Source organism: Xenopus laevis, chromosome 8S (genome assembly GCF_017654675.1).
Source record: "Xenopus laevis strain J_2021 chromosome 8S, Xenopus_laevis_v10.1, whole genome shotgun sequence".
In the NCBI taxonomy this organism is placed as follows: domain Eukaryota; kingdom Metazoa; phylum Chordata; class Amphibia; order Anura; family Pipidae; genus Xenopus; species Xenopus laevis.
In genome coordinates, this window is record NC_054386.1 from 78441723 (window position 1) to 78459297 (window position 17575).

The 17575-nt window shown below is 35.8% G+C and overlaps 1 protein-coding gene across 3 annotated transcripts in view; it reads right to left on the reverse strand.

Annotated features, from left to right (window-relative positions):
- Window positions 1–1317: 1317 nt before the first annotated feature.
- The window catches only part of fgf13.S (fibroblast growth factor 13 S homeolog), a 186568-nt gene continuing 170310 nt past the window's right edge, over window positions 1318–17575 (reverse strand). For all 3 annotated transcript variants that reach the window (XM_018233136.2, XM_018233138.2, XM_041575150.1), the window contains 2 exons: window positions 6803–7001; window positions 1318–1806 (listed from right to left, as the gene is read on the reverse strand). In XM_018233136.2, the coding sequence (XP_018088625.1) occupies window positions 1670–1806; window positions 6803–7001 (336 nt within the window). In that variant the 3' untranslated portion in view covers window positions 1318–1669. The remainder of the gene's footprint in view (window positions 1807–6802; window positions 7002–17575) is intronic.

A 17575-nucleotide genomic window follows, 5' to 3' on the forward strand; every position in this document is an offset into this window, starting at 1 on the left:
TTCCAGAATGGTTTGATTTTTTCTGCCTTTTTCCTGAAAAGCCCACATTTTTCAGATTTTTTTCCTGAAAAGGCCGAAATAGTCGGCTTTTCTGACTAATTCCAGTGTAGACCACAGAAACTTCCAAATAGGAAAGAGTCCTCTCCCATTGACTTATATGCAACCTCGGTAGGTCTGAGATGCCGGATTTTTGGATTCTGACTATTTATAGCCACGAGGTATAATAAATCTCTAAATATTATGGGTTTTTTTCCACCAAAAATTCAGATTTTATAGTAAAACAAATTTGAATTTATCGAGTTTTTGGCCCTTGGACTTTAATAAATAACCCCCTGAGCATTTCATTGGCAGGCGTGGTTACCGTGTCTTGTCTTTGCCTGCCCCTTTCTATATCTCCAGTTTTATCTCCATTTCTACTATACATACGCCATACACTGAAAAACTTTTACAAATAAGACATTTCTTATAAAAATGTTCATCTTAATTTCACCGCTTTTTATTTATTTATTTTTTCTTAGAAAATAAGCCACACAACATTTATGTAACATACACAAAAAAATGGAAATGGATGTATGAGGACAAGAGCATCTGTAAATGTATATTCCATTGTTTTGGATTTGACAATACGATTCTTTGCCTATGGACAGTGATCCCCAACCAGTAGCTCGTGAGCAACATGTTGTTCTCCAACCCCTTGGATGTTGCTCTCAGTGGCCTCAAAGCAGGAGCTTATTTTTGAATTCCAGACTTGGAGGCAAGTTTTGGCTGCATAAAAAACAGATGCACTGCCAAACAGAGCCTCAATGTAGGTTGACAATCCACATTGGGGCTACCCAATGGCCAATCACAGCACTTATTTGGCACCACAAGAACATTTTTCATGCTAATGTTGCGCCTCAACTCCTTTTACTTCTGAATGTTGCTCATGGGTTCAACTGGTTGGGGATCCCTGAGTTAGGGTTTTGCACTATACTGTGAACCAGGACACTCCATATAGAATTGATGGGTTTTTTTTAATGATATATGTCAGTATGGTTGAAATCACAGAATCACTGTTTACTTGAGCATTGCACCTCAGTTTAGACCTGATTTTGATATTAGGACCCAGCTTTAAAGACCTCAGAGAGTTCAAAAAGCTGCATCTGATGAAAATCAAAGTGTTCCAAGTTTTCTAAAACTAATAATATATATATATATATATATATATATATGTAAAACTTCTAGCCAAGAGAACAACAGGTTTTACAATGTATAGGTTCCCCCTTATAAAACATATAAGCAGCAACATTTTCTTTGAAGAGCAAAGGTGGTCTTTTATTCTTGGTTGGAAAGCATTTTGTATTTCTTTAAATCAGCTGTGAGTTCTGTGAAATGTTTCTCTCTTCGTTCTCCTCAAACCATAGGTGATATAAACCGAGAGCAGGGTATGTCCTCTTCGTGACTTATTCCACGTTATGTTTTGCAGTTTTGCCTTCTGAGATGCAAAGAGCACATTCTAATGGGATCCAGTGGAGATCTAACAGCTTAAATGTGAGTGACCTGTGCAAGTTCAGTTCTGTCCTGAATAACTGGGTACTTGAATGAAGGGCTCCTTGTAACAATTCAACAGCATCCAGAGGTAAGTTTCCATTACTGTATATAACGCAGCACCTCACTTGCCTGTAGCTGGCTACGTAGAGTCATTTTGACTCATAGATTTACCCCCATTTAATGCTCCTGAAACACTTCTGCTTTTTGTTGGAGTTCCGCTACCGGATCTGGAGAATTCTGTGAGATCATGAAGTGAAGGTTCTTTGTACATGGCCACTGGGAAAAAAAAATAGAAACAAGTAAATACATTAGACACCTGCCTAATATATAATCTATAAAGTGATATCGTTTTTATATCCTGAAAGTGTAAGCAACCCACTATCATGGACATACTTTATAAATAGGGGAAGGGAGCTGTTGCATAATTTAGGATTTAAGGGAAACTCGGTGTCCTTTCATGTGTATTATAGTAACTGCTGCTTTATTAATAAGTGATTTGTTTTATATAGAGTTTTGCCATATTTGGTATAAAATTAACATTGCAGTTTTATAAGTCCCTGGGTGACGAGTGTAATAGCACCACTAGGGAAGTACATACTGGAGGCCTAACGTAGTCTTTAATATTAATAATTAGCCTTTATTTAAAAAAAACAACTTATTGCTAAGTGCTATAGATATATTATATATAATTTCCAAATATGAAAATGGTGCTGTGGTATAACATGGTCCCTTTGACTCTTAAACAGTAGCTCTATAGCCACAGAAAGACACGTGAACAACAAAAATCAGTTTCCATGGGTGATTAACCATAAGGGAGGAACTTCACGGGCAATTTCAGTGCAATCCGACTTGCTGCGCAAAAACGTAGGTGTCAAGTCGGATGCAATGGAAATAAGGTAAGCAACAGGAACGTCGGATGGTGGCACAGCTTTCATCAGACACGACTGTCGGATGCAGACGCTACACGCTGCGACTTCATCCGATAATTTCCATCTCTTATCTTATTTATATCATATCCGTCTGGACGCCTGCGTTTTTTCGCAGCGCGTCGGATTGCACCGAAATCGCCCGTGGAGTTCCTCCCTAAGGATCAGTGAGACTAATTACCTGCAACTAGATTCTCCTGGAGAGAACTGAACCACGCATCGTAAAGTAACTCAGTCCTCAAAAGCTGAAAACAGTCAAAATGTCTGAATTCTTGTTCTTAGTAAAAGTATTGTATCCAATTTCTAATGCCCCCGACAGGGCTGATCCTATCAAATGTGGGGCCCAATTGGGACCATGTTGGCGGGGAGAGTGGACTGGGCCAATTAGTTTGGGGCAGGCTGGGCCGATTCAGCTTGGGAGCAGGTTTGGTTGGATTGGGGGCAGGCAGGGCCTATCAAGGTTGGAGGAAAGCTGGGCCTATGAGAGTTGGGGGCAGGCTAGACCTATGGAGTTGGGGGATAGGCTGGCTTATCAGAGTTGGGGGTGGGCTGGACCTATGGATTTGGGGATGGGCTGGACTCTCAAAGTTGGGGGCAGGCCAGGCAGCAGCATGTGCTGAGGGAAATATTATCTTTGCTGCCCTGTGGTGCGGGGCCCCCAGAGGTGCGGGGCCCTATTGGGCCCAATTGGTCCAATAGGCCTAAGGCTGGCCCTGCGCCTGAACCCCTACAAACTTCACAGGTGCAAATCAAATGCTTTTCTGAATCACATGCTCAAGTGACTTCAGGGAATAGATTTACTTATTTCAGAACAATATAGTTGCAAGAAAACCAGAAACATTGCTGGAGGGTATAAGATTAGCAAATAGAGATAGGAGTTGGGCATAGTAGGCAATGCATGATCACTAATTCCATTTCATTATCTATATGTCTTCCATTATTTAATTACTAAACACACAGCCCACCTACAATTTTTGGTACACGGGGTCCCTCATTTTTTTTTAATGTATTTGTAATAATGTCATATATGGAATATACACAAGCCTCCAATTGCAAGGGGTGTCTAACAGAATATTCAGCTCAATAAACTGTGTGGTTTCTGTGAGTAGAATAATCCATAACATGTAGGGGGGTTATTTATCTAAGTCTGAGTTTATCTTAATATTTTCTGGAAAAAAAACTACGGCCAAATCCGCACAGGTTTTATTGCCTTATTTTTTCCGAAAATGTTGTTTGTGGTAATAAACCCGAAAAAATATCGAAAATACGAATCGTACAAAACTGCAACTTTTTTGGATTTGACACCCGAAAACTACAACATCTTTTTTTCTGAAAACTACAAAATAATTTTTTCTGAAATCTTCGGGTTATTGCACGAAACTCAGTGTAGATCAAAAGATCTTCTCCCCTTGACTTATATGCAACCTCGACAGGTCTGGCATTCAGACTTTTTCCATCCTCGGGGTATAATAAATCCCGAAAATTTTGGGGGTTTTTTTCCACCAAAAATTTGGATTTTATACTAAAAAAAACACAAATTGTTCAGGTTTTTGGCATTCAGAGTTTAGTAAATAACCACATAAATGTAACTAGGAAACTAGGTGACAATTCCAAACTAAAATCTGTACATATACAGTCAAAACAAAAAGAAATCATTCCTGTTTTTGGCAGTTATATCTGGCACATATTTATTCTGCTGTTACACACACAGCTAGTAATGGGTGAAATGGGTAAATTTGGCTTGCGCTAATCCGCTCCAAATTTCTGCGTTTTGTCAAAAGTTTTTGGACGCGAGTCCGAAAAGTCACTCACGTCAACACTCTTCGGACCCCTATTGACTTACGCCGGCATCAAAATTGATGCTGCCGTCAATGTTCGAGTTTCCTGATTTTTCTGCGGATATTTCACCATTTCGTGGGAAATTCACAAATTTTCCCGCGAATCGAAGTGAAAGAAATACACCCATCACACAGCCCATGCAATTTAAACTCTGTTCCAACATGTGAGATTTCATATAGATATGAGAGGATTTCAGAAAAGGTTCTTTCTCTTTGAAGTCATTTAGATAAGAAACAAAGTTCCAGGTACAGAAAGAGTAAAGTGATTTGAATACCATAAAATAGACCATGATTTATTGCCCAGATTAATTCTAAGACTATACAGGTTCAGTTCTCTATCTGTGTACTAATTTCAGAGCACAGTATTTCAGAACTTTTCCAAAAAAGTGAAGGTTTGGTTTCAAAAACTCCAAAAAACTCCAAAGGGAACAACAGACGGATGCCCATCAGTTCAGTGCATGTGAGGATAGAAGAGAAGCCAACACCACAAACTGTAATGAAAACAACTGCACAGTTGAACTGGAAAGTCTAATAGTAGTTGAACAGAAGCTGCATAAAAAAAATCATGTTTTTTTAATAACAGAAAAGCTTATGTGGAGACGGCTGCTGGGAAGAGGGTTTCCAGTTCCTCCATTCTGCTAATGCCAGCTCTGCTGGGGAAAATCAGTGCAACCAACTGGAAAGTTTACAGATAAGGGAAAGAAAGGCGGCAGGGGTTTCTAGGAAAGGTAGGGCCATTGCTTCAACCAAAATGCTGAACAAGGCTGTTAGGTTAAAGAAGCCAAACTGAGTTTTTGGACTGTGTTTGACCCTTCAGTTGAAACTTGATATAAATATAGTACAGCAGAAGTATTCACAAAGAATTGTTTTAAAGGTTCTAGTAAAGCTGGGGACACTGAGAAGTCATAGGGTGTTAAAGTGGGAAAGCACATTCACTGGCACACAAGGGACAGACAAGTCATTGCAAACGTTATTGTGGAAATGCAACGTTTCATGGTAAAACCCCTTGTTAAACAAAGGGTTTTTACCCCCGAAACGTTGGAATGGCTTGTCCCTGCTTGCCTTGTGTGCCAGTGAATTTTATTTCCATTAAGTATTGTTTGGTTACTAATCCCTCTATTACTCTTTATCACTTTGTTTTCCTACTGACTGGGATAAATACATTTAACCAGTCAGTATTTATAGTTAAAGCAACAATATAAAATATGCAGCATTACTAATAAACATCAGACGAATAACAATAGATTAATGGCACTGAACAAAGATATGGATTTAAGTGCATGTGTAAGTTTGCTGGGGCAGCACTATTAACTGATGTGTTTTTGAAAAAACATGTTTTTCCATGACAGTATCCCTTTAAACAATGAATTAGAGCTACTGTAACTGTCTTTCAATTAACTGTCCGTCAAACTCTGACTACAACTCCTTCCTGAAGAGGCAACGAAAAGCTGAGGGGGAGATACTAAGGATTATCTTGGTTATTTCAGAATGAATATAGAATTTTTTAAATTTACTCCATTTATAAAGTATTGTATTTCCATTAGATAAATGCACATTAAGGAGTTATTTATTAAAGTCCATTTTTTACTGATTGGCGTTTTAAAGGGGAAAACACATTTTTTTCTGAGGAAAAAAACATTTTTTTTGTGATATATATAGGCTGCTAAAAGTCAGAATAAAAAAGTACTACATCTCAAAACTTCCAAGGTCATGGAAATCAATTGCAGACGTCCTGTCAACAAATAGAAGATATCATGATCTGTGCTGGGTTTCGTATAATAAGACAAATAATTTGTGTTTTTCAGGTGATAATCTGTGTCAAATCTGAAAAATGTTTTCACAATTTTATAGATCGAATTTTTGTGAGTTTCGGCGCAAGTGCAGTTGTCGTGAAACCCAACCACGCCTTTAATATATCATTTTAATATATAATTTAATAATTTTAGGTCACTTATGAAGATAAAGAGGTGGAGTAAGTTATCTGGAAACCAGAAAGCCCCAAATTACAGGAAGGCCATCTCCCATAGACTCAATTTTAATCAAATAATTCTAATTTTTAAAAATGATTCTGTTTTCTCTGTAATAATAAAACAATACCTTGCACTTGGTCCCAGCTAAGAGATAATTGATTTTTAATGAAGAAGAAAAAAATCCTATTGGGTTTAAATGATTTTAATACACTTAAAGACCCCTTATACAGAAAACCCCAGGTCCTGAACATTCTGGATAACAGGTCCCATACCTGTATAAATCATCTGTTGGTTGAGTATTCATTATTACAGTTTAGTCAAAATGTTTTTTTTGCATTAGGAAAGTGCAGTGTAATTCTAAATAACTGCATTTACAAATAGCTTTTAAACCATTCATAAAGATACAGTACTAGAAAGTTGCTTAGAATAAAAAAAATACAAAGAAAAAAGCAAAAAACAATGTTGGGGAGGAGATCCCCCTTTAAAATACATGAATTGATATTTGAAAACCTTTCCAAAAATATATTATTCTCCTTACCTTTTAATGGTTTTGGTAGGAAATGGGCAGCTGGCTTATTTTTCTTTACATGATTGCCCTTCATAATTTCTCCCTCCTTGTTGAGACCCAAAAACCAGCTTCTTCCAGAATGTTGTTGTCTGTAGATCATTGAAGAATATGTCACGTAGTAGTTTTCAAATACCGACTCTTTGAATTTGCATTCAGGCGTGAAATGCTCCTGTTGAGAAATGATATGTTCATTATTAAACAACAATTTCTCCTTTCCCTATAAATGGACTGTTTGTTATTATTTCAGCTTTACATAAACAAAAATCAGATCAGTTTATCTTCAAATGTAGATCCATAGATGGGCTTCCATTTAAAATACTACTCACATACAAGGCAGCCAAGAACGAGATGTTGGATGATTCATCAGCATACCAGGGAAACATGAGGAGCAGAAAGATTGTTTGGAGAGTGGGGCTATGGCCTGAAGCTGCTCATAACATCATACACATACATTGTATTTATAGGGCCAAAATATTTGCACTCAGGTAGGGCTATTTATAACCAAACAAGAGGAATTGATTGACAGCTTACTCCCTTTCTGAAAAGTAGGCGTGATAACAGCTTCTGTCATGATAGCTGGGAGAAACATACAGTACATATATAGTGCTGGATTTAAAGGACCTGTAAACTGCCTCCACAAAAATGTAATCAGTGCACAGACTTTTTGAAATCTTCAGATAACTGCCACTCTGGTTGTTAAAAGGTTAACAGTAAGGCTGCTGCATCTCCTAAATCACTCGGAAATCCTTCTTCTCTGCTAACCCACTCGGCCCCCTACCTCCGGAATCTGCTTTGGCTGTTGACTTATGAGCATGCTCAGTTCTTTTCAGTTTAGATCACTAAACACACCCTCCAGCCTAACAGCCAATGAGGAGATAGCATTGCTGCTTCCCATAGAAACTCTGCTCTAGCTGTCTGTCCTATTTTATTCTCCTAACCACCTCTACTGAGCTCAGGTTTACCATTACAGTGCTTTTTATCAAAGTATGTTGTGTCTGTGTAATTCTGCATTGCATGAACTTTACAGCATACAGTACATGTCCTGTTTGTACATGTCAATGTTACTGATGTGTCAGGGGGAAAATAGTCGCTAGGTGAAAGCTGTTATTGGTTTTAGGAAAATGTGGCAAATGGAGGAGGTACATGCAGAACAAATGATGAGTTTAAATGTGTTTTTCTAATTGCACGTTTTTTTCTGTTCCGAACGGAACCCTATATTCTATTGGTAGCTGAACATGCATCAAGCAAATGCAGCATGCTGCGTCTAAAAAAAAATGCACTGAAACACAAATGGAGTTCATGAGAACGCTCATGAATACAGCCAGGCAGAAAATAATGAAATCAATTAGCAAATGCATTTATTTGCACTCAAACCTGCATTTAAATAAGCATTAAACTCAGAAAAAACATCCACGTGTAATAGCTCTAATTTTACCATCCCCCCTTAACTAGAGTGTTGTACTACCTGTAGAAAATGAGATCGTATTCACTTGATTTTTCATAGGCCTATTTATATGAATTTGAGGTTTCGTCTTTTTTTCTTTCAATCAAAACAAACTCAGAAACTCTAAGGTGTGCTTCTTTGTTAAAAAACTAGAAACTCAAAAATAAAAAAGTGAAAAAAAACTCTAATTGCAGTAAAAACTTGCATTAGAAATTCAGTAAGAAATAGTAGTAAGATATTAGTGTTGTAATGTTACTATACAACAAATAACCTTTTTATACCACATATATCTTTACACCTTTTCTAGAAAAAAATACCAGCTGTCCTATATATGTTGTATTCTTCCCTATTTATAAAAATAGGGAAGAATCATCATTTCTACTGGCCAGAAAACTCTACAGATAACTAAAGTGCAATGATTTCTATTTGATATTTATCTGAGCACAATCAGAAATTGCTGAAATGGATATTACATGTATTTGTTGTGTATGTTGTACTTCTTCACTGAAACCAAGTCAAAAAAGTATTCCCTCAGAGAACATTGTTGATAGTGAAAACTGAAACATATAAAACCTTCTGTCTTCATAAAACGGTAACCATTACAGTCAGTAGAAAGGCTACTGGGCAAAATTATGATATCCCCAGAGGAGCCAGCAGTCAAAACTATGGTGGTGGAAATTGAGACGGAAAACCCTTTTGAATATTTATTCGTTGTGGTTTGTGACAACAAGAAGCTCAGAAGAGAGTTCTGTTTAAATCACAGTTATACAAGTGCCCTAATCATGCTACGCAAACCTTTAATCAGACTTTGCTTAAGCATATGCTTTTTATTTCCCTTGGCAGGAAATACTTTACTCTGTGCAGCAAAAGAAATGGAGAAACAACTCTAGACTGCTGTGACTGTTTCCCGATCCTTGTTAAAAGCTGCAGGAGAATAATTAGACATAAATACAACCTTTAACCATGGTTTGCATTAGTAATTCTTTGGTACCATATTCCTCTTTAGCAATGATTCAGTTGTTTCTGCTATGATTAGTATAAGAGGTTTCTGTTTTTATCTTTGGTTGATTTATTATGTTTTGTATTTATTTTGTATTCAGATATTCTAAAAGCCTTCTTTTTGTAAAAAGCTTTCATTACCCTATAATTCAACCAGAAAGAAATCTTTAAAATGTGTGTTCTATGTTTTATAAAGCTCATATACATATTACAAGCAATTTAAAATGCCATATTTTAATGGCTGGAAAGTGAATACTAGTGATGGGCGAATTTGCGCCGTTTCGCTTCACTGAAAAAATCGTGAATTTCCCGCGAAATTCGCTAAACGGCAAAAAATTCGCTGATTCGTTGATTTGTCCCCCACCCTGACCCCTGTTGGGGATGCTGGGATGTCGTTCACAATAGTTGTCCAGCCATGCGTTGACTTGTTAAAGCTGAATGAACACATGAAAACTGTTATATGCATTAAAAACCTGAGATTCTAAAAAGATTATAATCCTACTTTAACATGATAATTTAACTGACATTTCTCCTATTCTCAATTTAATTCCATGTCCTTAGATCTAAAGACAGGCTAATAAAATGGCTTTCTTTTTGCCAGTGGGATTTTGGTCAAATGAGAAGACTGAGACATACAGAGTGCACCACACTAGGGACTTAGACTAGTTCTATCATACAGCAATACCTACTTAAAGCACAAAGAAAGGTTACAAATACTGTAAGTAAGCTTTATCAGAAAGATCTATATAAATACATCAGAAAACCCTCAAAGTAATGCTGCTCTGTCAAAAGAAACACTACATTTCTTTCCTTCTATTGTGTAAACATGAGCTTCTGTATCAGACTTCCTTTTTACCTCCAGGGCTAGGGCTTGATCATGCCCAGTTTGCTCCTCTCTTCCTCCTCCCCTCCCTCATGTAATCTGAGCCCAGAGCTATGAGTGAGCAGGGACAGACTCAGGTAGGAAGTGATGCCACACCAAGCTAATATGGCAGCTGCTATCCTAAACAAACAGAGAGCTTCTAGAACTATTTCCTCAAGTATTGTAAAGCATGCTACAGAATAAATATAGTGTTATAGCTTGCACTACTGTGGCTAATCTACTGTACTGACAATTAACTGCTTCAGTAGCTTTCATTCTCCTTTAAGGTTATACTGGCTAATGGAATAGAAAGACTAGTGAACTAGAAAATAAAAGACTTTAACTTGTTCAAACATATATAATTCACCCTTAAGCAAAAGCAAATATCCATGAAGCTCTGATCTATTGTGCTGACAATTCTTTAATAATATATATATAGAATACTGCTGATATTATAATCTAGTATTTGGGGTATGTTAATTGCTTTAGGACCATATTCTTGCTCAATAAACCATATCCATGATGCAGTTTCTTAGGCATATATATATATATATATATATATATATATATATATATATATATATATATATAGATAGATAGATATATATATATATATATATATATAGAAAGATAGATAGATAGATAGATAGATATATATATATATATATATATATATATATATATAGATATAGATATATATAGATATATATATATAGATATATATATCATATAAAATTGCCAACCCTGTTCCTTATTCATTTTTAAATTATAATTTTAGACATCAAGGTTTACAATGCCTACTCATTGGAAGGATTTCTTTAGCTGAAATTATGTACAAAATCCAGGGCTAATATATAATAGGTATATTGATGATCAGCCATTGTTAGAATATATTAATAACAATATTAATTTATAATACTGTACAACTACTCAATGTGAATATAAAACTAAATAAAGTATCATGCAATAAGTATCATAAAGTATCATAAAATAATAGACACAGTATCAATAAATATATACTTTTCAATAAATACACACTAATATAAAATATAAAAAACATAGTTATGGCTATTACAGGCTATGCCCTTGCCCCTCTACTGCTGTGGATATAAATATGGATGCTGCTTAGAAAATACGGGGGGTGACAGGTCTAATAATAGATCAGTTCGTATTAATGCCAATACCTTGTAATAAGATGAATTATGAAAATGGAGATTTATGAATCCAGATGGAATTGATTAATCAATAAAGTCAATAAAGTCAAGTCCAAGCGAATATAATGAATGGCAGATCATCTCTAGATTTGTCAAGAAAGTTTATTCTGTAAAATGACATGAGCGTGGTAGATGAAAACCCATGCACTGATGGAGTAAGAATCTGCCTAAGCAGTGTAAAATCATCAACAAAGATGAATTACATTTTTGAATAGGCAAAAACCATATTTTATTTTTGTTGATTTTTATTTATCCATGATTCTGTCAGAAATGAAAGTAAGAGTGAGCTAACAGCTCCGGAAGGCTAATTAAATGTCCTGGCTTCACAATTCTGCTCTGATAAAACAAACAAAGGGATGGACTGTCAAGGTTTGATTCACTTAGCTGAACATTTGAAGTCCTTGGGCTAAGAACTTTTTGGCATTTCTGTCATCTCGCTATACAACAAAAAGGAAGTGCAGATACCCGCTAGCTTGAAAATATGGATAATTGTATTTATTGATAAATGTGGTCTGTGGATTTTTTTCAACGGCAAAAAGTACAACAATTGCATATTATTTTTAGTATTGTTTATATGGATTTTACTGGCAATGACTTACCTTAAGCTTAAATGCAATGGCAATGAACCCTAAATACTAATGGCAAGTAGCATGTTATTCACACACACACAAACATGCATCTGAAAAATGTTCAAGTAGGTTGTGACATAGCAAAAGTAGGACTAGTTTGAGGTAAATGGTGCCCTGTGCAAAATATATACTGACTGTACTTTATACAAATTGCATGTGATGTTTCCAGGTGTGGAAACCTTCCCCTTTAATTACTGTTCTTCTAAGAACCCTGACATACTTTTCCTGTCATCCTGTCAAAATTCTGACATTCTTACAAAAGTGTATTTAAATTATCATTATTTATGTTTGTTTCAAAAGATAGAATAATAATCATTACCAAATAGCATCTTTCACGGTTCTTAATTACTCCATGTATTTACTTCCATTTATTTTTCTTAAGGTTTATTTAATTCTTATGTGGGTATAAACATTTGTGAATAGAAGCAGCATCACATTTTTGTATTTGCTGTTTTCCAACACATTAAGGGGCAGATTTATCAAAAGTCGAGGTGAATTTTCGAATGAAAAAAAAATTGAATTTCGAGCAACTAGGGGTTAGTCCAAATTTGAATCGAATTTGAAAAAAATCCAAAAATCTAAATTTATCATGTACTGTCTGTTTAAAAATTCGACTTTGACCATTCGCCATCTAAAACCTGCCGAATTGCTGTTTTAGCCTATGGGGGACCTCCTAGAAACTGTTCTGAGTCAAGTGGTGGACTTTGAAAAATCTAAGTTTTTTTGGGGAAAAACTGCTAATCAAATTCAATTGAATGCGATATATTCCTATTTGACCAAAAAAAACCTTTCACTAAATTTCAGTTGGTCTTTTGAATTCGAATTTCGAAGTTTTTTCAATTCATATTATATCCTCTGTTGTTTATGGTTGAAGACATGGATGCACAATTCTGACAGCCATTAAAATTAGGCATGTTTTGCTATTGATGAATTTTATGACATTGTCTATTAGCGTATATTTGCATAATGCTGTTTGTTCCATGCAGGATGTTGCTGCTTGTGCATTTGAGTAAAAAATAACAAAAGCTAGATGTTAAAAATCCTCTTTAATGGAGATGGATTTGGGGCGGGGTTATGGATACCAGACTGTGCAACTATATGCACAGGCCCGGATTTACAAACTTGCCGCCCCCAGGCCGGCTCTACTCATCGCCCCCGCTCCCCTGCCGGTGCCGTCCCCTTCGCTTCCCCTGTCCAGCACTGTTACCTCCACTTCCAGTTTCCCCCTGTCCAGCGATGTTCCCTTGCCTTCCAGGGCCTTCCGCTTTCTGTGCGTGTGCATGCGCGTAGCTTAACACTCGGGAACAGCACTGTGCCGTCCCCTTCGCTTCCCCCTGTCCAGCACTGTTGCCTCCACTTCTGCTTCCCCCTGTCCAGCGATGTCCCTCCCCTTCCAGGTGGCGTCCTCTTCCCCCTCAGTGTGTGCGCGCGCATATCTTAACACTTGGGAACAGCACTGGAGACTGACGTGAGTCTCTAGTGCAAGTTACTGAAGCGGCTGGGCCGCCCTTGAAATTGCGCCGCCCTAGGCCCGGGCCTATGTGGCCTTGCCTCAAATCTGGGCCTGTATATGCAGTGTGAAAAAGAAACAAAATTTAATATACAGATAGCTGAGAAACTTTTTTTCCCATAGCAAAGTAAAAGAGGCTTTTTGTTGGTTATGGTTCCACCCCATCTCAGTATATTAATTAGGATGACTTCCAGGTTGGCAGCTATTTCACAGAATTGTCTGTAATGGTACCAAGTGTTTTTGACAATGTAATTGCGCTACATTTTAATTTTGAAAATTGAATTGTTTAATCACAGAACCAATTAACACATGGAGGAGATCTGTAAATATTTTCATAAAAATGCCATTTATGAAATCAGCTAAGATTAGAAATGACAGATGTGACCCCCTTATTAAACAAATAAGCAGAATGTTACCTTGAGGCATTTTTACTTAGCAAATCATTAGTTACAGTCACATCTTAATGTTAGGACTCTGATTATTAAAACAGTGTTCAGATACCTTAATTTTGCATCTTTCTTGTTATTTACAAATTTCCTTTCACTATACAGTATATACATATGTAACAGTATATTGGAGAGCAATAAGCACCAACTTTAGCAACTGATTTTAATTTCTGTTCATAAAAGGAAATGCATTACAATAGATGTAGCAGGCACTTCAATAGGAATATTCCAAACCAGGCTTGTAAAATCAAAAGGTATTTCTATTGAAGCACAGACATAGGCTCTCTGCAATTTATTGCACCATACTGTACATTAAATATACCAAAGAATGTATTAATTTAAAAAAGTATTGTTTATAGTTGTAAAATTATTACAAAGAAAAAGCAAAACTGGTAAACAATAAGAATTGCTTATTTAGAGAGGACTCTTTTATTGAATACATGAAAATACTTCGAAATTCCAATTTTTTTTCATTCGAATTCTCCACTCGAGCTTAGTAAATCTGCCCCTAAGTGAAAATTAAATTGTTTTACTTACTTTAGGTAAAATAATGTCTCACAATAAACTTACAGAAGAATCCTGTGCCCCAAAAATATGTGACTTTTTACCTCATGTCACATACTACTACCCAGGATATAACTCATTCATGGGTGAATATCCATAGAATAAATATCACTTTCAATGTTTCTCAGCAAAAAACAAAAAAAAACAAAACTGAAAACATACGGAGAAGAAGGGCAATAGCCAAAAGCCTGGTGACGTTTATTTAATGCTTAGAATGCAGAGCAGATTCTCATTTGCAGGTGTGCCATATTTCTCCAATATTCATGGGAACACTGCTTCTTCCATCACAAAAAGGTTTAAAGAACATACAGTATTTACTAAACCAGTGAACCTTAAGCAAATCGAGACATTCTGCATATCTGCATATGGTAAATGTCTGTGTTTGGTATATGGATTTAGGGACAAACAGTTAAAATAACAAAACCATTTGGGCTCCCTATTATTATTTTTATTTTGTAAAAATGCAACTATATATAACTTACATATATTTCTCACATACTTTCAACATATTCTCACATATTTTTCAAAATCTGACTTGAGAAAGGTCTGCGTGCAGAATGAAAACGTCTGACGACACACATTGGTGTGATGTAATAAATCATGTACGGACATTTGTCCTTTTAATTACATTACCCCAAGAGAAATAAAGAAGCACTCTTGTATCTTTGGAGTTGTGTCTATCCCATGCAATGCTTTTTATCACTGAGAATTGGCAGGAAGGAGCTATTGTGCCCTATATAGAAAACCATAGGGAAGGCACATTACTTGTGGTTGTGGAGATATAGTGTAAGAGACCAATAAATTATCCATCCAAGCTTTTTTTCCATTTTGTAAACAACAAACCACTGCAGGAATCTTAAAAGCCTTGGGAGTGGGGGTGGGTGATCTTAAGCAGTTGGTGATGGAATGTTTTAGAATAAGTTTCTGAAATAATTAGGCATCTTTTTCCAGGGGATATCTGAAAATGAGGGAATTAAAATTCACACCGTGGATGAATGCCAGTGGTAGTCACAGTAATTCAGTAAGCATCTCACATTGATGGGTGTTATGGTTACATAGTGTAGCTACTGCACACAAGACACATACAGCTCTGGGCACATATACTAGAAATAAGCAGTATCAAAGCAATCTACCATGACTAACTTTCTTACATAATTCTTCTTTCTCCACATATTTCATAACACAAGTGGGTGAGACCTAAAGATATTTCTCTAATACATTTTAATGCAATTTATTTCTAATTTCTGTGGGTTAGCATCTAAACAGAATAGGATAGATTACAGCAATCAGTCCTGTAAATCCATGAAAAGTCTTATTAATAACAAGTAGGGAATTCATTTATTGAACTGAAAATAACAGGAGAGAAGTTTAAGAAGAATCTTTGCAACATACAGTATTTACAGCCTAGTTAATTAATTCTCTGTGTTACATTTCAGCATTCAACAGACTGGAAAGCTCAGCTACAGTACAGGCAGATTTATCAAGGGTCGAATTTAGAATAAAAAAACCTCAAAATTCGAAGGAAAAATGCCAACCGAAATTTACTAAAAAAATCCAAGTTTCTTTTTCCGGGTGAATAGGCTGTTTTCGTTCGAATTCGAAACGTAAGAACCGAAGTAACATTGTATTCGATGTTTTTTTTCTAAAAACAATTTTGATTTTTCAAAGTCCACTAATTGACTCCAAATAGGTTCTAGGAGGTTCCCCCATAGGCTAAAACAGCAATTCGGCAGGTTTTAGATGGTGAATGGTCGAAGTCGATGATACATGATAAATTTCGAATTTGGACTATTCCCTAGTGGAAGTACACAAAAAATAGCTTGAATTTAAAAAAAAAATGAAATTCGAATTTTCACTTCGACCCTTGATAAATATATATTCATTTAATAATATTTTGTTATTAAACATTTAATACAAAGAGGGTTTTTTGCTGTTTACAACTTCAAGACAAATTTATTTATAAATATATATATTTTTTAATGTTATGAAGCCGATAAATATATTTTTACCTGTTGCGTTAGTTTAGAATAAATCTATTTCCAGTCTGAGCAGCAGCATGGTAATAGGGCAAATGGAGGGTTATAAACTATCTAACACTATTAAATTACCTATACTGGATACCCACCCATTGATAAATCCATTAAACCAGAATGTACAGAACCTTTTATACATTACCATTAAAGGACACTATCCCAATAGTGTGATTTGGGTTGGTCTGAAGATCATTGGGCCCTATGGTTAAAATGGCCCTGTAGACAGATATTAATTTAGAAAAAAAGATATTTGAAATGGCGTGTTATGTTTCTTGTGGCAAATAAGTTGAATCGCTTTGTGAATGTGGAGTCTGAACATAGTTTTGAGAAGTCAGCTTCTTTTTCTCTGTATATTGCATTAGTTCTTATTTCTAACTAATGCTGCAGTAAATAACTGTTAAAGAGTTTTATTTCAAAATATAATCTATATAGTTCTTTTTTGGCAACTTTCTGCCTATGGTTATCTAGGACTTCTTAATTACAATCCTTGGAGGGAAAGCAAATATATTATAATGAAACTGATTCTAAAGTCTTCTAACAGCCTCACAAAATGTACACATAAATATAAAATATAAGGCCTTAATCTCACAAAACAATGGATGGCTTTACATAAACCCAGAATATAACAATATGTTTCCCCATCAATATTAGATTTGCTCACTCATAGACTTGGAGTATCATGTTAAATAGTTACTTATACCCTTTGGATAGAAAGGATTTGAAAAAAAAAAGTTTTGAGGGATTTGTAGAATAATTTTTTCAGCCTCAACATTTTACTATGTTACCAACATATTATTGCTGCTAGTAAAGAAAGAAATCATCGGAGCAGATACTTGAGCGTGCGTCACTTGTACGCAGCGTTACTGATTAATGACTGTTCTGCCTGACAATATGCTAGTGGCAAGATGCAGACAAATTTATAGCTGAATTGAATCTATGAACAAACACTTACTGCATGCTGAATACCCAATGCTCATTATTTTCCTCTTACACTTTCTCCTAGTCAAGAGCAGACTGAAGACTTCAGATCAAACCTCCTGTC